The sequence below is a fragment of the Ptychodera flava genome, chromosome 10 (assembly GCF_041260155.1).
Source record: "Ptychodera flava strain L36383 chromosome 10, AS_Pfla_20210202, whole genome shotgun sequence".
NCBI lineage: Eukaryota > Metazoa > Hemichordata > Enteropneusta > Ptychoderidae > Ptychodera > Ptychodera flava.
Window position 1 is genome coordinate 13012792 of NC_091937.1, and position 21739 is coordinate 13034530.

The 21739-nt window shown below is 37.3% G+C and overlaps 1 protein-coding gene across 1 annotated transcript; it reads right to left on the minus strand.

Moving 5' to 3' along the window:
• Positions 1–512: 512 nt before the first annotated feature.
• LOC139142042 (uncharacterized) lies at positions 513–14311 on the minus strand. Its single transcript, XM_070711836.1, has 10 exons — positions 14182–14311; positions 12555–12879; positions 11770–11942; positions 10699–10871; positions 9873–10078; positions 8323–8415; positions 4761–5391; positions 3919–4114; positions 3120–3318; positions 513–2352 (listed from the first exon to the last, which is right to left on the minus strand). The coding sequence occupies exons 2-5, from the start codon at positions 12572–12574 to the stop codon at positions 9887–9889; spliced, it is 558 nt and encodes a 185-aa protein (XP_070567937.1). The 5' UTR covers positions 12575–12879; positions 14182–14311; the 3' UTR covers positions 513–2352; positions 3120–3318; positions 3919–4114; positions 4761–5391; positions 8323–8415; positions 9873–9886.
• Positions 14312–21739: the final 7428 nt, after the last annotated feature.

A 21739-nucleotide genomic window follows, 5' to 3' on the forward strand; every position in this document is an offset into this window, starting at 1 on the left:
CCTTCACTGGTTGAAACAATAAACTTTGACATTGGTCCAATTGCAATTTTAAAGTCAGGGCATATTTAAAATGACTGTCACTGGAAGACAATCTAAACTATGACATTGGTCAGACATCTATCTGAAGTCAGGGTCAATTTAAAATGACCTTCACTGGTTGACACAATAAACTTTGACACAGGTAAAATTGCAATTCTAAAGTCGGGGCATATTTAAAATGACCGTCACTGGAAGACAATCTAAACTAGGACATTGGTCAGACATCTGTATCTGAAGTCAGGGTCAATTTAAAATGACCTTCACTGGTTGAAACAATAAACTTTGACATTGGTCCAATTGCAATTCTAAAGTCAGGGCATATTTAAAATGACCATCACTGGAAGACAATCTAAACTAGGACATTGGTCAGACATCTGTATCTGAAGTCAGGGTCAATTTAAAATGACCTTCACTGGTTGAAACAATAAACTTTGACATTGGTCCAATTGCAATTTTAAAGTCAGGGCATATTTAAAATGACCGTCACTGGAAGACAATCTAAACTATGACATTGGTCAGACATCTATCTGAAGTCAGGGTCAATTTAAATGACCTTCACTGGTTGAAACAATAAACTTTGACATTGGTCCAATTGCAATTCTAAAGTCGGGGCATATTTAAAATGACCGTCACTGGAAGACAATCTAAACTTGGACATTGGTCAGATATCTGTATCTGAAGTCAGGGTCAATTTAAAATGACCTTCACTGGTTGACAATAAACTTGGACACAAGTAAAATTGCAATTCTAAAGTCAGGGCATATTTAAAATGACCATCACTGGAAGACAATCTAAACTAGGACATTGGTCAGACATCTATCTGAAGTCAGGGTCAATTTAAAATGACCTTCACTGGTTGACACAATAAACTTTGACATTGGTCCAATTGCAATTCTAAAGTCAGGGCATATTTAAAATGACCGTCACTGGAAGACAATCTAAACTAGGACATTGGTCAGACATCTGTATCTGAAGTCAGGGTCAATTTAAAATGACCTTCACTGGTTGAAACAATAAACTTTGACATTGGTCCAATTGCAATTCTAAAGTCAGGGCATATTTAAAATGACCATCACTGGAAGACAATCTAAACTATGACATTGGTCAGACATCTGTATCTGAAGTCAGGGTCAATTTAAAATGACCTTCACTGGTTGACACAATAAACTTTGACATTGGTCCAATTGCAATTCTAAAGTCAGGGTATATTTCAAATGACCATCACTGGAAGACAATCTAAACTAGGACATTGGTCAGACATCTGTATCTGAAGTCAGGGTCAATTTAAAATGACCTTCACTGGTTGAAACAATAAACTTTGACACAAGTAAAATTGCAATTCTAAAGTCAGGGCATATTTAAAATGACCATCACTGGAAGACAATCTAAACTACGACATTGGTCAGATATCTGTATCTGAAGTCAGGGTCAATTTAAAATGACCTTAACTGGTTGAAACAATAAACTTTGACACAAGTAAAATTGCAATTCTAAAGTCAGGGCATATTTAAAATGACCATCACTGGAAGACAATCTAAACTAGGACATTGGTCAGACATCTGTATCTGAAGTCAGGGTCAATTTAAAATGACCTTTCTTTGGCTGGCTTTGACATTGGCCCAATTCTAATTCAGAAGTCAGGGCATATTTCATATGTCCTTCACTGGTTGACACACTAATCTATGGCATTGGTCCAATTCTAATTCACTTGTTGAAAGCTAATTGGTACAATTGTCAGTAATCGATTTGAATTCTTTAGTCAGGGCATATGTAACATGACCATCATCATATGACAATAGTGGCTCCTTTGTAAAAGTCAAACTCTGTTATGCTGTTTTGAGGAATTTTCATTTTTTCAATCTTTGTGTACATTTTTTTGTTGTATTTGTCCTTTTAGTGCTGAATGTATCTTTTGGTGCCGAGGAATGGATTCTTTTAATAATTTACTCATTTTAAAAGGCCAAATTAAAAAGTAAACATAAATTAATTTGCCTTAAATTGAATATTTGGATAAATTTAAATGAAGTAGTGTACAGTGTCAGCCAATGAAAGCCATTCAAACATTCCCTGACTCATTGGTTAAGATGGTACACAAGTGGGCAGTAAAAACATAGCTACATGGATTGTCCGCCTTTAAAAGTCCCTTATCAATAATACTATACCCAGAGATTGCCTTGCTTCACAAAGATTCTCATAGCTCTTCAGTACCAACAAACTGAGAGACATTGTCACAGAGGATAGCTAATTGGTCCGATGAATGATCAGTGACGATGCAGTGTCTGCCATTCTTCAAGGATGATATCATTCCATTACCTGTGAATGAAACAAATTTTTATTAGTCCATTAAATTTGAAGAAAATTAAAGGATAAGTGTTGTGGAAAGATGAGTGAATTCATATTGTCTTATCAACAAATTCATTAAAAGTCCTATAAGCTGCAACTTTTCACAATATTTTCATAATGTTACATGCAATGTACAATTAGTGCATGTAGATAGACATACTGTTGGGTATCCATACACATACCGATATTATCAACCTATGCTAATGACAGAATGTCGAAATGTGAGCAAAATAATTTTTACGTGGGTGCTGCTCTCCATTAATCAGCCCCCATGGCAAGAGTTGCAACTATGTTGTATGCATGCACTTGTTTAAAATTGAATTTGTTCACAATTACAGAGGTTGATAGATAATATTTATTTGCACACCCATTAACAATAATGTCAAAAGTTGCAGCTTTTGGTGCTTTGATGTTATGTTGGATTTATGGGTTATAATACTATATTGTATTTCAGTAATATGAAGGAATAAATCTTATATCAAGTAATTTTGACCAAATAAAAAACATACATTTCCTAAATTATCAATGTACGCAAAACTATAATTTTTTCTTGTGAGAAAGATTAGTTGAATTATTGCAGCACTTGAAGCATTGCAAAAGAGACCTTTCTCAGCACATGCAGATACAGTAAGGAAAATAAAATTGTGTGTGATTCTTGTAGTCTGCCTTGTCCTACAATTGCATTGGCATCTGCTTTTTTTGAAAGCACGAAAATGGAACTAAAGTAATTTATTTACCAGATCCACTGAATATGTGAAGTATCCATCCCCTCTGTGGCTGAAAGTTTGAATCACATGGTCATACGTTCTTTGTGGAGTGTCACAGGACCACATATTGTGTCGTTCTTCGGTTGGATGTTGAATTGGATTCTTGTCTTGTGAGCAGTAATAGCCACCACCATACACTGTACGGCCTCTATCAGTCCAAATCTGCGGGCTGAAATGTAGAAATAATAATATCTATTATTTTACAAGCCTAAATCTAACTTCAGCATTTTTACACTTTATGTTTGTAAATATCGATTACAAAGAGTGCCAAGAATACATTACCCTTTTCCTGCCAAGTTCATATTTCCCCATCAGGTCTAGATCGTTAAAACTAGTGAAGCACAATATGTAACATTCGGTGCATTTTAACAACAAAATTGAACTTTTGAAGACCTTGAAATCACAGATACTGAAAACATTATTTGTATGGACTAAAGCTGTTGGAACAGACCAAGCCAAATTGGTGGAAATACGTATTGTTGTGGCTCAACACTGCTTTTCCCTGAGTTGACTGATGGGGAAGTAATATCGTCTGGCAGGAAAAGGGTTAATTAAATGAATTTCATTTGCTAAATGTATTTGGCAATCTATCTTCATCAGATATTTACACAAAATTGACATATTTCCAAAAAACCTGCATCAAACTTGTCAATAAGCACCAACAAGGGTGCGTGTGTTGGTCGTTACACTACATCATGTGGTCTATTTTATGTGTACGAGAGGGAGGGGGAAGAAAGAACAATAGGGTAAAAACAGTGATTGCACTTACTTGAGCTACAAGTTTGTACATGACAGAACACAGGTTGCACAGAGACAAAGTTTTTGTCTCTTTTAAATGCCTGCATAATCTCTCCCATCTCTGATGCTCTGCAGATGACAGCTATGTTAAATGCACTTTGTTGGCAGTCGACATTTATTGCCTTGATGGTAATCATCAGTCTTTGGATATCACTTGCTGACCATTCCTTGAAAATAAAATTGGAGACAGCTTTAATTCACTATTTGACATCCTGGTAGATTTAAGCATAGACAGTATGATTTGGGAGTGGAGATTTAGCCGAGTGGTTCTGTCTGTGGCCTCTCAGCTAGGCGACTGATGCCGTATGTTGTGGGTTCGAATCCGATTGAAAACTAGCCGTATTAAGTCATGAACATACATGAAACACATGACTAAACAGTCCCGGTGTATGTTTATGAGTATAAGATATAAAGTGACATGCTAGGTGGCGTAAGGGTTCCAACAAGCAATGAAACATGAACAATAACAATTTTATAACCATGACATTGAATGAAACAACTTATCATAAAATTCAGATAGCCGTTGAGAGTCATGGCTGAGACAGTAAAAAACTGAGATCTCAACTTAACACTTTTCAGTGTAGATGACTCCATATGATGTAAAGTCATGGCAAAAAGTTTCCCAGCCTATACAACAGATGATTATACCATGTGTATGTGTGGAATTTGGAAGCGAAAAACTATGTCAGGGGGGAAATACTATTGGTACGCAAGGACCTCCATACTTATTGATTTCCGTGGCTATGACCAAAACACATTAAAAGAAGCAGCTTTGGTTGGTCGTGTTAGTAACAATGATAAGAGTACACTTACTGAAGGCATATCAACCAATGTTAGATCAATTCCTCGGAATCCTGGACACTGCTGTTTTAGTGAAGAGGCATTCAGATCAAGCACATCTGCATTGTGGATTGTGAATCCATAGGCGCCATCAGTTGCAAATACGGCAGTTTTACTCGCATCTTCCTTGTTTTTTTCTAGAGTTACTGCTCTTTGGCAAAATGATTCAAACTGTGCTGGTACACCACGACTGTACGATAGGTTTACAAACTGTTCTAGTTTTTTCTCTTGTTGTTTCGTTTGGAAATCTTTGCCTTGCCTCTTCCCAGCCCCCTTCAACACAGCCAGTAATCATGACGAAAAATCTCTGTACCAGGTCTAATTTCCTCAGTACTGCCGATTCCTTTACTAGCTCTGTAACAGAAATTTCTGTTGAAATTATTTCTTCTAACAGCCATTTCTGATCGTTATTGTTAAGCCGAAGAAAGTCACCTAATTTTCTGAACGGAATTTCTGGCCTCTTCAATCCTCTCAGTTCAGCAGGCTTGAGATTCTGAGATCTTGTTCGACCTTCTTCATACATTGCGAACACTTCCATCATCAATGAAAAATGTCTCATTTTCGCAACAGCACAGCATATCTTCATGAAGAGGGAGTCGGCTTTCTGTGTCAAGAAAATAATTAGTAATTAACATATCAATTTCATGAGCATGACACTTAACATCATCGATAATTGCGCCAGCGGCTTACTGACAATATGTATGCAGGTTCACAATATATTATGCGATTAACCGGAAGTGTACACAATTAAATTCATGGGTGCTGCCATGCTTTTTGAGTACTTGTGAATAAACAAATATGAAGTGTGCAAAGTATAACTTTATAACATGCCATTAACCCTTAAAGTGCCATAGACTTTCTATGCAATGCAACTGCCAGGCCAAGGACTTTTTGAACCCAACTTCTCAACATGTTACGCTTTTTTCAGACTGGTGCAGTTCATTTTCTGTGATGAGAAACCCTAACAAACCATTATTATTTTCAAAGCTCAGGATATGAAGAAGCTCTCTTTGACAATGAAAAGATTCAATTTACACATTGAAGGTGTAAAATTGGGCTAAAATGCTCGTTTTTTGTTCAAAATTCACTGAAAATGATTAAAAGTTTCTAAAAATGTATAAAATTCATCAACGGCCTTCAAACTTGAATAGAATTTTCGTGTTATCGAAAGACACAACTTCAGGTATGTGATTTCAGCATCATGTAACATCAAACGTAAATAATAAACAAAAACAAACAAAAACAATTAGTGTCTTTCAAAATAACACAAATGCTTCCTGTGCAAATGCATCTCTACAAAATACAAATAATATTTTACATGCAGTACACTAAATGTAGATTGACAACTACTGTGTATGGAGCAATGGCATGATTGCATTGCCTAAGCATTATCTTTTACTTGTCTATTGTATTTGTTTGTTTGTTTGTTTGTTTGCTTGTTTACATATTTTATTTCTTCTAGTGGAAATGATTTTCCAGAGAAAAATTCAGTGTACATATCCATTTTGTCATCAATTTACTATCTATCACATGATTTCTTGTTGTTGTTATTTAAAATCTGTCTTCAAAGTTGGAAGAAATCAATTATAGTCTTGTTTGCCTGTAAACACAAACAATTAATTTGCATACACAGAGACAACAAGGTTCCATATTGTACATGGAGGGGTAACTATTGTGCAACACATGCACACAACTATAGGGCATATTCAACTGACTCTGTATAGTTTGAACCGCCAGTATAATTATAATGAAGAGTTGAAGACAAAAACACATTTCAGTGACCTTTTTATCGATTAATTTTGGTGTTTGACCCAACTTACATTAGTTTAATTCACGTATGCGTGTGTTACTATCTGTTGCTTATCGAGTCAAGGACTCGTACTACCATACATACTAGTCAATCCGTTCGCCAAGTTTGATCACGTATATTGACAAGCACGCCACAAAATCCGCCACGAAATGGAATGAAACCAATAAGTATCGAGAAAAAAGTTTCATGTCCGGTTTATTTCAGTTAAAAATAAAGCGTAACACGTTGGAAATGTCTCGCAATGTCAACAGTTCGGAATAACTACATTTCATTTACAAACCGGGTCGACTGTCATGGCCGTCTCGCTCCAGGCCGGCCGGAGGTCAAATATCAACAGTTTAAAGGAGCTTATTGGCAGTCCAACGCTTGAAAATCGACAAAATACACTTCGATTTAACCAAATCCTTACAAATTTCTCAATCTGGCATGTTTTGGACTTCGAAAACCTTAACCTCGGGTTCCATGTCGAGAGTTCGGCATCACACAGTGCCGCCATCTTGGCCGCCGATACGTTCGAAGTTCACTATCGTGATCAATTTGGTCAGCAAATCGCGTCATTTTTCCGTAAAATACTCTCAAAAAAACTGTAAAATCTGTCATTTCTATCACCCAGGGGGCAGTAGCTTGGCATAATATAGTTGTCTTCCGTGTCTACGGCATGGTAAAGCTTTCAAAACGTACGTATGTGTTTCGTTCAATGCACTATGGCCGTATCCGCGTACGGGTGAAACTGCAGACCTGATTAAATATTCATGAAAACCGCTGACCTCTTTTAAAGAAAGTTCGCATAAATTACTGGAATTTTCGATTGTTAGGCTGCATGATGTCATTATTTTAGTCCTTATATGGTACTAAACTGGGTTCAAAGGGTCAGGAATACCCTTCTTCTGGCTGAGTTCGGCAATGCATAGCTAAGTTAGGCATAAGCATAGAACGCAAACACTGTCGGTTTATATACCGACGTGGCGCTGAGAGCGAGAATGCCATGTCGGTTTATAAACCGACGCGGCGCTTTAAGGGTTAATAAATATGTATCTCTATTATTAGCCAGTTAGTATCATAATCCATCTTGTCAATGATATAAAATATTGTTACTATCATGCCTAAAGAAAAAACGAAAAAGAGAGAAAACTGCTGTACCTATGAACATAAGTAAAGAATGTGGGATTGAATTTTAGAGAGCATCCTCTGTGTAAATAACTTGATGCAAAAATTGCCAGTTTTCAGCCACAATGTCAGTTTTTGGCTTGCAAGTGGAAGTTAGGCAGTGCAGTTACTCAATGGTAATGATGGCACAGTACATCCCTTGTTAAACACAATAGGTAGGTATGATGGTAAAAATTGCCAATTTATGTCCAACATTTTTACACATTAAACAGAAAATCTATACCTGCAGGGAGTCTGATATTGTGTATGTGTTTGAACTGTTGTCATCAGTGGGTAGATTGGCATTTAAAGCAAGTAATGATTAATTCTATTTTATCCTTTACTATTACTAATGATGAATCAATACAAATAAAATTAAGATCTTAACCCCTGGCGTGACACCAAGGGCTGAGTCCTATATGATATTACAAAGCTGGAGATTATCATGTGATGTTCTGGTAATACACAGCTTGTCCATATAAGACTGAAAACCTACACAGTGTAGGTTTTTAGTCTTACATGTTCAATATATAACATCAATGTTTATGTATCAACTGATACAGTCATTAGTAAACTTACCTCCTTAAGTATCATTGCACACGATTTCTCCCACTGTTCTTCTTTTGCTTCTATGTCTGGCATTTCTTCGTATCTATCCCGGCACATTTGAACCTAATGACCATAAACAAGAGGGCATATTACATCTTATCCAACAAAATACATACTAGATACATATTTTACAAAAATCATTGAGCACAATCAATTACCTGAATTACTCATTAATTTTTGTTCAGTCTATCAGACAAAAGTGTCCTGCAAATAAAACTGTCAAATTTCTTACCAAAAGACAACTGGTATTTGTTTGACTTTACTTGCAATAATAAACTTAACCATTTCAACCCGGCTCGGACAAAAATGTCCGATGACGTCATAGAGTACCAGGGGGTCAGGGTGCAAAGGGTTAAAATGTTGTACAACTGTTGGAAACTCAAAACTCTCCTTTAATGTCTCCAGTTTTACTTAAAAATTATATGAGTTCAACAGGAGATGTATTATGTAAATTGTACTGTCATCAATGCTGTTGTATAATTAGATGGTACCTTTAAGGCTTCAATGCACATTTCAACTTACAATAATCTCCAAAATGTCTGACGTTCTAACTAAAGATATTTTGTTCTATCAGTATCAACAATTTTTTTCTTGTTTAGATATTGCATACTCTTTACACCCAACACTCTGTTCTTGCTAAGTAATTTCAAATCCAATTTGTTGACAATCAAAAGTAAGGCACTTCAGCCTTATGGGAATGTATATGTATTGAGGAACGAAGGCTATTTTTTATAACTTACACGGCTTATGATGAACAAATTTGTACAATTTTCAAAGCATGGTTACAGTTGAATACTGTCTTGTCCAAGTATAATCCCTACTCATGTATAAGCCCTGCACTAATTTTGTGTGGAAGGTTTAAAATGAAGTAGATCTTGGCAAAGCCCCTACGTTTGCTGCACACATACATAAATCAACTGGTAAAATTTCTTTTCAGACCAAAGAACTGGTGTGAAAAATGTGAAATTAACCTTTCCATGAAGGTAACATAATGTAACATCTGCGCTATTTATGGTCCCTTATTATCATTTTGTGAAACTCTGTTGTCCCTTTGTGCAATGGAACAGACATACCGGTACTCTTAAGTCACAATGCATTTTTCATTTCTATTCTTATTCACAATGTTGCATTTCATCCTCTAACATTTTTTTGGTTTCCAACAATTACTTTTTTTCATCTTTATAGATTTTAACAATCACTATACAAGAATTTCCCATCTATGTTGTTGTTTTCTGAGATCTGGTTACATGAGTCAGTGTTCTCCACAGCTTAGAAAAACAGATGGATGGCCAATTTACACAACAGTGCATAATTTGCAAATTCTTTTCTTGTGAAAATGTATTCTTATGTGCAGTTATTAACATAAGAATAAATTGCTCCAAAACGGAGGGGTGGCCCAACCATAAAATCCCCTTGTGGAGAACCCTGTGAGTAAAAGATTTTTAAAAAGCAGTTTTGTGTCTCTGAGGTTATACTTGGAACAGTGCAGTACATCAGATGTGTAAGATAACTCATCCTACCTTCTCTTTGAAAGTCATCGAATGATGGAATTCAACAGTTGCATTATGTCTATGGCCAACCACTTCCTCTGTTCATCGCTCAGTCCTGCATAGACAACAGCGAGTCTACTTTTCAGTTCTTTCCGATTTCCATATTTTTCACTCAGGCGTTTAACAGCAAGGAAAGAATGCTGCCCTCCAATAACCTCATATGTGTAGCCGTTAACCTAGAATAATAATGAGAACAGGTTTTTGAAACAGGACAAGTTAAACATTGCAATAACTGTTCACTTTACATACGTCAAAAAGCTCTACTTTGTGAATGCCAATCATTACATACATTTTCTCTTTCTTATCAGAAGTCACCATGAAATTGTTACGCTAACTAAAGAAGTAGTCTCCCCTATCTAGAAATGTTGTGATTATTGCTATTCAAACAGTACAGGGAAATCAACCAAAAAGTCTGTGGTATATTTAATAAATTTTAACATCATTGATACATGTTTTGACATTCAAACACTAGGTGAAGGATAAGGCACAGAATAAATGTGAATGTGTTTGCTAAGTAGAGGCCGTATGTCCAAAGATAAAAATATTGTAAATACAGCTAAATGTGTATAGCACATTTTGCATGCATTCATTTCACAGGCATTGAGTTGCATGACACTGCTTCTGTCTCACATGCAGTCATGTACATTTCACAGGGAGAAGTTGAAATGTATTTTCATTACATTACCCTTCCATATATTGACCCAGATGTTGTTTAGATACATTCTCAACCTGGAAAGTGTTAGGACACAATGCGTGCCAAGCAAACATAGGTAAAGTTCAGTTCCAAGATACTCACATTGGACTCCCTAAAGTTCTCCTTTGATTCATTTTTCAACACAACAATTAATGGTTGATATGCCTCATCAAGGTAATCCTCCATAGCTGCTTCCAATTTGTCAACCCATTTGTCATCAGGAGCCCTTGCTTGCTTCCCTAGTTCCAGTGCGCTGATATCAATTAAAAACGGTCCTTAAGAAAAGACAAACATTACATTGTCATTGGAAGACAGCAGGATAATATACAAATAAGATTTTTCTAATAATTTTTTTATGTAAATGTTTTCATCAAAGTCTGACACACCATACCAAAGATGTGCACAGAAAGACTTCAGTTATCATCTGCTAGCACATGGCACTTGTCTTCGATAGAACATCACAGCTTGATATATCACTAATATTTGGTTCATGTTTTGATGGTGAAAGTGTGTCAACTATGGGTGGACTGTTAACCCACAGAATTCTTATTAAACCAATTATACAACTGTTCCTACCATCAATCATGCCACTTGAGAAACAACTTAGGATTGGCAAGTACACATAACTTTATGTGAATATTCTTGGGTTGTGTAAATGCTTTTTGTGCAGACAATAATATACATGTATGAATAGACTTGTCAAAAAGCTCAGGATTAGTCACCTACTGAAATCCCCTTATGATGAGCACTAAAGCTTAAATTAATAACCAATTCAAGTTTATTTCTTTGTCAAAAATCAGCAAGAATTACTCAATTAAACCAATTCTTAGAATTAAAATAATCAACACAGTAAACACTTTCAAACCATACACTTTTTATAAGGTTAACCAGGAGCTTCATACTGACACTAGTAATGTTTGTCAGCTGCACACGACATATATAATTTAGACATTTTGTTCTTCATACCGCATTGAAGAATGAGCGAGTCTTTCACGAGCTTCTCTTTTCTTGTACTTAACCAAAAAGGTCAGTGTTGTTTAGTATTTATCTGCACTTTATTTCAAATACCTCAATTATTCCTCTTTGCACTAATTGATATTGACTAGATTTCCTCAAAGAGTGTTGTCTTTCCGACAGATAAGGGAAACATAGAGAAATCTTTGTCAAGCTTACCAGTTCCAATGTGGCAGTCCCTGATGCTTTCTTTCATCGATAGCTCCTCCTCACTCATTTCTTTGTTGAGTTTTTCAGCCTTCTTTTTCTTTGAAAGTGTCGGTAGCACTAATTGTTTTGCAGCATCTGTCAATTTTCTCTTCTTTGTGCTTCTTGATAAGGGAGTATTTGACCTGTGTAATTAATCAAAAAAAAAAAAAAAAATGTTGTATTCAACTCAAAGTAACATATTGGTTTCAATGTCAGCAATAGGTCTCCAGAGATTTGGACCATTTCCCTTCACATTAATGCTTTATGTTATTACAAATCTTTGGACAGACTACCCGTATTACATGCACTTCAGTCTTATATGACTTTGAGCATTATATGTACTCTAGCTTTTGCTGTATTTTGTTGGTTGCAACTTGTATTCTCTTTGCTGCTTCATATGTACCAAAGTAGCTTGGTGAATCTCATTGTGCTAGATCTCTTTGTAGGCTTGGTTACAAAGGACTGGAATGTTTGCATTCATACATGTGCGGTTTCTCTAATTTGGTACCTGAGAAAACTTGTGATTTCATAGTTCTGTGAAATGTGAACCATGTTTCATTTGATTCCACTGCAAAGGGAGTGTAACAGAAGGTCACTAGTTCAAGGGTACAATGACCATGAATCAAATTACACAAATTTAGAAGTTCAAATGGTTAAACTCATGATATGTATGGTCCAAAGAATTCATCAATGAATTGTCATGGGTTTTGTTTTCATCAATTGTGTTTTAGTCTCTCAGATGTCGATGTACTTACATACTAGCTGCGGGACTCATCACATCATCATCATCATCATCTGGTGTAGACTCTATGCCATTACTGGAACTATGACTAATATTTTCTGTTGTTTCTGATTCACCCTCTGGCTCGGAGTCATCTTCACTGGAATCGTTGGTCAGGTTACTCACACTTGATGCAGGTGAAGATGTGTCTTCCTTACCGGACAATACTGAATAAAATGATCACAGAACTCCTGTGGACTTCTAAGGTCTCTGAATTGGCGACACACGTCATTCTTGTTCCACACAAAGGAAGAACGTAGGAGCTTGTATGGATGATCATTTTTGTCAGTAAAGTAAACCTGAAAAAAAAAACAAATATTATCATCATGGTTGATGTATTTGGCAAATGCAGAATACTTATATACTGATTTATCAATCAATGCTAACAAACCATGGTCCAACCATCGTGAATATTCTCACTATTCAGACCTCATCACTTTACTCAAAGTGAGTAGTTTGCATTAATTGATGAAATACTTTGCTGCAAGAGTGAAATACTTAACAAGTTGCTTCATTTTTCGGCAATGTCCATCTCCACTGTCAGAGAAAACTTTGCCTAAATCATAAACCGTATCATTGAAACAATAAGGTGTGGAAAGCCAGTCTAACCCTATTCCTGCCAAGTCCATATTTCACCATCACCTCAAGATGGTTAAAATTAATGAAACACAACATATTCCATATATTGTGTATTTTAAAAAAATACTGTGCATTTGAAGGTGGTTGAAAACATAAATACTGTAAACTTGATTTTTTGGGACTAAAGATGCTATATAGACCAAGCCAACCAGGTGAAAATACGTCATGATTTGGCTCAATACCGCTTTAACTAACTTGGCTGATGCACAAGTGAGGTTACCCACAATTCTCCATGATCTGTACACACGGAGATCACTCACTGAAGCAAATTTCTTCCGTACACAGAAAACTCTGTCCAAATTTCAAAATTCCCGCAACATAGTTCTCATAATCATAATTTTCTGATTTCTCACTGTGAATAATGAGACGATAACCCCTTTTCTGCGGAGGAGATAGCAATTTTGTAATTTTGTCGACATAGATTTTTGACAGCCATACACCATATTTTCAAGGAAACTAAGGGAATAAGTTGCATCTGTGTTGGCAAAATATAACGTATTGACTGATTTTTAATGTAGTAATGGCGTGTACACATCAGACCAACAGACGTGTATCTACACACATCCATGCACGGGCCGCGAAGCTACCGCGGACTTGCAGCCAACTAGTACTATTATTTCAAGTAACTGTGGTATAGAACTTCCAGAAAAACTCGAGGGTCTTTGACAATGATTGTGGGTCGAACAACGGTCATGCCATAGCATTGCTGCGAAAACAAGCACTGCCACTCCTTGACATGTTCTTTTGGGAGTGGGGTAGCCACTCCAATGACCAAGCTACAACCGAGTGGCAAAGGCTACGGATTCGCAGCAACCCATAGCACAGCGTCGCGTCGTCACCGCCAGGGTGCGGTTAAGAGGATATTTCGTGTCTGAACGAATGTGTTTAAATCAGTCGAAACGACAGGAAGGTTGACATAGTGGATTGAATTCCGAGTGCTTGTCTATCATAAAAAATCTTACCAATTACTTTTGAAGCATCTTCAACACAGCACTGGTTGAATGAACACCCTGCGACTATGCCTTGCGAGACGATGCTTTGGGCAACGGCAAATGCTCACGGGAGTGACCTATAAAGTGACCTTCAATATATACCGTAAACCGGTATGTTGCCAGTTGTCGCAAACCAATCTAGGCTACTGTGTAACAGTGATCCTTGGCCCCGGGTGTTTTCTTTTACTTTTTTCCCTCACGGTATATCATGTATGAATAGTTGACCATAACAATTCGATGCTGTTATTCCGGATAATTCAGACGCCTTTAGCCTAGCCTGTCCGCAATTCGCACGGTTGCCGCCGATAGATCACAGTCACCTGTGATGTATTCCGCTCTGCGTCCATTATGCTCTCCGTATAGACGTGTGTACATATGCCTGAAAAAAGATTTCTCAGACATATGTACACATGTCTATGGGGCGCATAGTCCCAGAGCTGAATAGATCACATGTGACTGTGGATAGATACCTGGATCGGGCCCGGGGTCTCCTGCGCATTATTATTCTTTGCCTCCAAACTTCCCTGAGGGAAGACATCTCCAAAGATTCTTCCTTGGATCAGCGACGGCGCCGTTGAAATACTTTATTTTATTTTAAAACACAGCGCACTTCGAAAATGCAGATATCATGAAGGGAATAATCCAACAAGACATCACAGTGCATTGCCAAACGAAAGCCTGATAAAACATGAAACAAATAACAAACACAAGTACTAAACTTACCTTGATTGCGTCATCGCCGATACCAGAGTATGCCTTGAATTTCGCTACACTGCTGTATACAGCGCTCGAGCCTCCTTTCTTTCGGACCTTGACGGGTTTTCTCGATAATCGAATATGATGAAGATTGAGTCGTCTGACTTCTCGAACCACCAACCACGAGCACGAGTCATCTTGTTCAGCCTGAGTCAGCTTAGAGCACGCAGAAAGAACGGCAGGAACCTGACACGCAAAGCACTTGTTGAAGGACCGTGGTCCAGATTGTGCTCATAGTCAAAATATTCCGCTTTTATAGCAACTGTTGATCAGTGCCGCATGCAAATTTAGTGAGGTACAGGCGTCATGCAGTCTGATACCTCTACCTGGAGTCGACGCTAGGTATGCAAGAACGATTAACACCTCGTTAACGAAAATTCATCGTCTTGTAATCGTTGAGCAAGACTAATTGCTGGATATCTTGTTGTCCGTGTGTGACAGTGACCAACCAATCTGCTTGCATACTGGCGCATTTTCCCGATAGCATATATCAATGATTACTGTGGTTTGCAGGTGGATGTCGAAGATACAGCCATAAACCTCTCTTAATCACCATTTTACAAACAGGAATGTGTAATATGAAATTACAATAAAATATCATGTTGTTTTAAATATTTCCTATCATGGAGGTAAAACTATTTCTTTGTTCCTATGTAGACAATTTGAAATTCATTTCAAGTATAAACAAGACAAATCAACACCATACACACGTACGTACGGTCGATGTTAGACCCGGCCCTGGCTGTGCGAGCGTGTCGATCGCGTGTCAGATCTACACAATGCGCTAGATCACATGACCGGAGTTTGGTAGGTTTTAAGTAAGTTTTTTGTCAACGCAAGAACGTATCATTTTGTTCCTTGAATAGAAGCCCGGAATAGAACATATCAGAAAATTTGTACCGAATTTATTTACAGGGTTTGTAATTGTCTCACTTTTTCGAAAATCATGACATTCATGGTATAAGCCTTGCCTGATGTCAGGATTTGAAATCCCAAGGTATGTCATTCGAATCGACAGCTCTCTGGGAATTGTCTCATGACTACTGTATATGGAAGGCTAGTAATAAAATATAAAAAAAACATGGAAAGCAGGAAATAGAGAGAATCTGTATATTTGTTGAAATGAATATCGACCTGCAATAAAATCTGAAGTAGGCCATGAAGATACTGGTACCTCAAGAATACGATATGGTTGTCTCGTCTTGTCAACATTAATGATAATTAGAAACCAGCATTGCCAACACTGTTTCCGGTAAACGTACTTGTACTTCCTAGAATGATGTAAAACAACCTGGCCTATGTGGCGCAAGCCCGTACCACCAGAAATACCTGCAGCAAGAAAATCATGTACGGGTGCAAGAAAAAACGAATAAATATATTCAAATTCAACCTTTGCTCTCGGTAGTTTGACATCACACTACTCTTGTCAAGTAAAAAATTCCAACGATTAAGTCTAATTCAAAGAGGGGAAAAGACCACAAACTCAATATGTGACACAAAGACGCTATGGGCTAGGCAAAGTCAGTTTATTTTGACCGTTGATGACGGAGACCACGAACCCTGTCTAGGCCCAGGTACAGGATTACATTACAGGCCACAAGCGAGAAGAGTTGATATTACATGATGTTGGATATATACCATGAGACATATATCTCAATGAATATATAGCAGTATAGCGTCCAGTACCGTCTAAGTTTTCAGAGCAAACGCTATACCATCATACTATCGACAGGCTAGTTTGATATACTGTAATTTTCCAAGCTAGATCGCATTTTTTGCAAGTTTAGTTGGTTCCCGAGCTTTTCGAGCTGAAAGATATTTGTGGTCGCACGCAGAGATATATCTAATTATCGAAATTTTCGAAATCTCTTAGTCTATCAGACTTTTCAAGGTAGATGATATTTCATTACAAATGTCACTGATTCCAGACAATGGCTGGTATAAAAAAGTCCGATACCGTCGAATAGTATCAACTGTAACGCCTAGGTTTTGAAGTTAGGCGATAAATTATCACAACTTTGACTAGCTCAGTAATCTCACGATTCAAAGGTGCTTTCAGAATCGATGGAAATTTTCATGTTTGGTAAAGGTTATAGAAATCGCCATGCACAGGCCAAACATCAACCGATTGACAAAGAACTTTGACATTTAAAAATCTGCCAGGGTACGCATGCTGCTATAATCTCTCGCTCTCATTTACATCTGTATGGATTTACGCCCTATTGTTTCTTCTCTGATGCCAATCATGTCTTGTAACTTCCTGTCTGATTGCCCGTGAGAATGTAAACATGGATTCTGTCACATAAAACGAATAAGCATCTATGACATACATTTAATTTACTGGTCTCCAGCAAGAGGAAAGATTCGACGAACTCAGAAAGATATATATATAAATATATCATGACGCGTATGTTGGGGCAAACGCTAAATATGATACACTGGTTCGATCGTTGTGATGAATGCGGGGATACTAATTTGGTCTCCTGAAATCAGACGTCGCTCGAAAATCATTTTTGACGAGCGACACTGCCGTAATAAAATATCGTCAAACACGGTCCCTCCACAACATTTTAGTGCAACATTTTAGGTAATCTCTTTCGTGAAATCTTCACGTCAACGATGGTATACGATGGTCTTGGATATTATGACAGTTCATTTTTGAGATATTTGACATCATGGCACCGGCTGAATTTAGTGTAACTTTGCCATGAGCAATGCTACTATCGATCTTTCATATTTTTATACCATATGATTGTGTCGTTATTTTTGCTATCGACACTAAACCATATATTTCTCGCTTTGCGAATGTCTCGTGTTCATGATAAATGCAATGCGTAATGAGTTTTCACACTTTGAACAAGTGAGGAAAGAGATGGAATTAACTAAATTCAATTGCTTTTTGGCTGCGTGACAGGTACCACAATTATTTCATCTAATTTTTGTGAATGTCACTCACTATTTTGTCGAATGTCAAAACTAGCACAAGTAATTATTTCAAATTCTCAATATATAACACTATACTATAGACAGTACTGTGTGGTAACTTCTACGTCAAGCCTGACGATACGTTATTACAAGTTTGGCTGGTTGAAATTAGCTGATATAATAGGGAGCACCGTCAATTCTTTTCAAACTACACAGTATTTTGGTTCATTGTGGTAGTTTCCCACCGAAAAATACTCAAGTACTATTATTGCAGGGCTCGAAATTAACATTTTACCTTGGTAGTACACTTGGGCTACCATTTGCTGAAGTTGGTAGCCCAGTGACAATGGCTGGTAGTCCATGAATATTTTAGTTTAGGGATGCTGTACTCGTTCGACTATAAGCCCCGGTTCAGCAACACAAATAGCAGTAAAACTAGGGGCTTCAACTCGAGAAACCCCATGTTATGTGTCACGAACGCTTAATTTATGTTAATTTATATACATTTTAACACTTTCTATCACTTTCAAAATCGGCTTACACATCCAAAGAATTGTAACTTTAGTAAAGAAAAACAGAAAAAAAAATATTCTCATGATCTTTATGAACTGGCATGCCTTGTTACACCCGAGTCTATCTATACAGAAAGTAATACATTGATATTGATCGACAACCATCGATAAAAGACAGCGAAACTCTTGTATTACTATTTCAAATCAAACTGATTACACAATCTCTTGATATAGAAGTGACAGTTTTGTGAAATTTCAGCATCAAAACCCAAAACTCGACACAAGTACGTCTTGTATGCTGCCGATCAACAGCATAGTGTGAACTGGCATGCAAAGACTGCACAACGTGTGACGGAAAAGCAACTCAACATTCTAGTATCAAACGCTCTGCATCTTGTGAAATAACAACATAGCAGTGAAAATTGTAATAGTCACCAGAAAAAAACTCTTTACAGATGAAAGGATAATTTATTCAAACAAATGAAACTGTATGTTGATTGCATTTAGCTCGTCCGAAAGTGACGGACATCGCACGCCAAGTATTTCATGTCCCAGGCTTTGGTAGTCCGTGTGGGCTACCATTTCATGGACTTCGGTAGCCCAGGGAAAAGTTGGTAGTCTGTGGACGCGGGACTACCGCTAATTTCGAGCCCTGTAGTATTGTTTGGGTTTACGAAAGTGGATGATTTGGCTGACTCTCAACAAGATGACACGTGTATCATACTCCAGATCTCTTCTTACCTCCATTGTCAGATGTTATCGATAGCCACGGTGGATAGAGGGACTGTGTGATAGCAGAGCTAATGTTGTCTAGCTATTCAAGCTAAAATACATTTTTTTAACTAGTACTTTTGGCTCACTCGGTGATTTTATGATTCAAGGGTGCTTTCAGAATCATAGAAATTTTTAAGTTTCGGAAATATTCGTCAAGATGAGGCCAAGCAACGGCCAGTTGCAAGTGAACTTTGACATTTTAAAAACCTGCCAGGTACGCGGTTTTCTACAGCGGCTATAATCTCTCACTGTCATTTACACCTGTATGGATCTAATCCCCATTGTTTCTTCTCCGACGCCGATCATGTCTCGTAACTGCCTGTCCGATCGTCCGTGAGAATGTAAACATGGATTTTGTCACATCACGATTAGGAAACTCACAGGATTGCTTTTAGAGGAGAATAATTATGATAACATAAAAAGAAAAGGCATCCATGATATTTAATTTTACTCGTCCCATACAAGCTAAAAGCTGCAACGAACACCGACAACTATGATGTTGGGTCTCTCGGAAATAAGACGTCGCTCGAAAGTTATTATTTGTCGAGTGACATTGTCGGCAAAAGCTAATGTTGTCATAAAATACACTTTGACTTAATAACCTAGAAATTATCAGCTAGACGTATCGTCACACATTTCTTTCTTTTTGTCTTTGGTATCATATACATTCAACAGCATTGGATAGTTTGGATGACATTGTCAGAAATCTCGGCGGGTCAGATTGTGAACTAAACCTGACAAAAACGATATTATCAATAGTCTCTGATATTTTTCCTGTTCATATTCGAGATAAAGGACGTCGCCATGGCACCGGGTGAATTTCATGTAACTTTTGCATAGGTGTCGCTACTAGTCAACCGTAGTAGTTTTGACTACACGATAGTGTCATTAATTTCTATTTTCGATTCTAGACGATGTATATCTTGCATTGCATGTTTGGGTGTTGAGCTTTCATGATAACAACTATGGGTTCAATTAGAGGCGACATAAAAAGTTCGAAGTCTGATCAAAAACTGAATCTTTAAGTTTATCGCGCAACCTCCCCCACCTCCCACCCAAACCCCATGAAACTTAATTGTTGAATGTTGATCACAGCTTCCTAATATTTCCTTACAGTGATACTCAGGACTGGTGATATTGCAACATTATTCAAATGAAAACACCAGTTAAGTTCGAAAAATTTCCCGGTCTGTCACTGTACATATAACATCAATATCAAAGTATCAAAGGGTCTCTATTGACTTTACCGCGAAAGGAGCGAAAATGTGTAATTACTCAGGGTTTTCACAAGCTGTAGAATATCATTCAGGGGATAGTGTCAAAGTACAGGGGGAGATATTTGGGGGAAAACGTGCAAAAGTTTTGATGGGAGAGCAAGAGATGTCCCCTCTCCCATAACAAATTTTAAAAATCGCTGTCTGCACTGGTACTATCGGAGAGAAGTTTTGTTTTGCATTAAGACCGTTTGAAAATGACATTCGACAATGATATTTTTTCAATGACAATGATAATTTTATTTGATTTTTTAAATTTTTGCATGATCAGTGGCTGAGGAACAATTATTCAACAATGCAACAATTTACAATACATCTAGACGCATTAAGGTGCGAAATTGTGTTTCTACCGTTTTCTAGAAAGTTTAGCTAGAAGTTTAGAAAGCTAAATTAGAATTGTCTAAATCTAAATCTAAACTTAGAAAGTTAAGCAAGAAACGATAATTATCGCTTTCTAAATAGCGTTCTAAGTTTAGAAATTAGCTGAAGTTTAGAAAGTTGGGCCTCGAGTGAAAACATGTTTTCGAGGATATATCGGATAAAAACGATAATTATCGCTTTCTAAATAGCGTTCTAAATTTAGAAAAAAGCTGAAGTTTAGAAAGTTGGGCCTCGAGTGGAAACATTTTCCAAAGATAATCGGATAAAAATGATAATTATCGCTTTCTAAATATCGTTCTAGACAGACAAGACGTGGTTCAGATTATCTTTGTTCCACGATGATCGCGTCCATTGTAGTGCAAATTAATGCTAAGAGCCTTATCAATGCCTCATTAGCATTAACTTGAATCACAACTTTATCAGCACAAATTGACGCGATCGTTATGGAACACACCTTGGTCATTAGCTGAAGCAGTACGGTTCCTTTTTGTCTATTGGACAATTCACATTTGGGCTTTGGATGTTAAAACTTACTTCCGGGGGAAATAGTATTTTCCAGGCTATACAAGAAAGCTCCTACATGCTCACACTTTTTAATTTAAAACACTCGGGAATTTACAGATGACCACAGAAACTGTGAATCAACCTTTTTTTCCGACATAATCTTGAAAGTGTTTGCGGGACTTCATCTCAAGCACTGCACATTTCACTGTGAGCACGCAGCTGGGAGATGGCAGCCTGGCCGGCAACACTTTTGATAAGGCCAATGCATTAATTTGCATCACTTATGGGAAGTACTATATCGTCGGTCTATTGGACAAGTCACATTTAAGCTTTTGCTGTTAAAACTTACTTCTGGACTGAAGACTGCTCCTACAAACTCACACTTTTTCCATTGAAACACTT

What these genes read in the sequence shown, in the direction of transcription:
- LOC139142042 (XM_070711836.1), bottom strand. Translation starts at nt 12,574, where the DNA reads ATGAGTCCCGCAGCTAGTAT. An exon ending in GGACTGCCACATTGGAACTG is followed by an intron (nt 10,872 to 11,769) that starts GTAAGCTTGACA and finishes TCTTTTCTTAAG; the next exon opens with GACCGTTTTTAATTGATATC. An exon ending in AGAACTTTAGGGAGTCCAAT is followed by an intron (nt 10,079 to 10,698) that starts GTGAGTATCTTG and finishes TTATTATTCTAG; the next exon opens with GTTAACGGCTACACATATGA.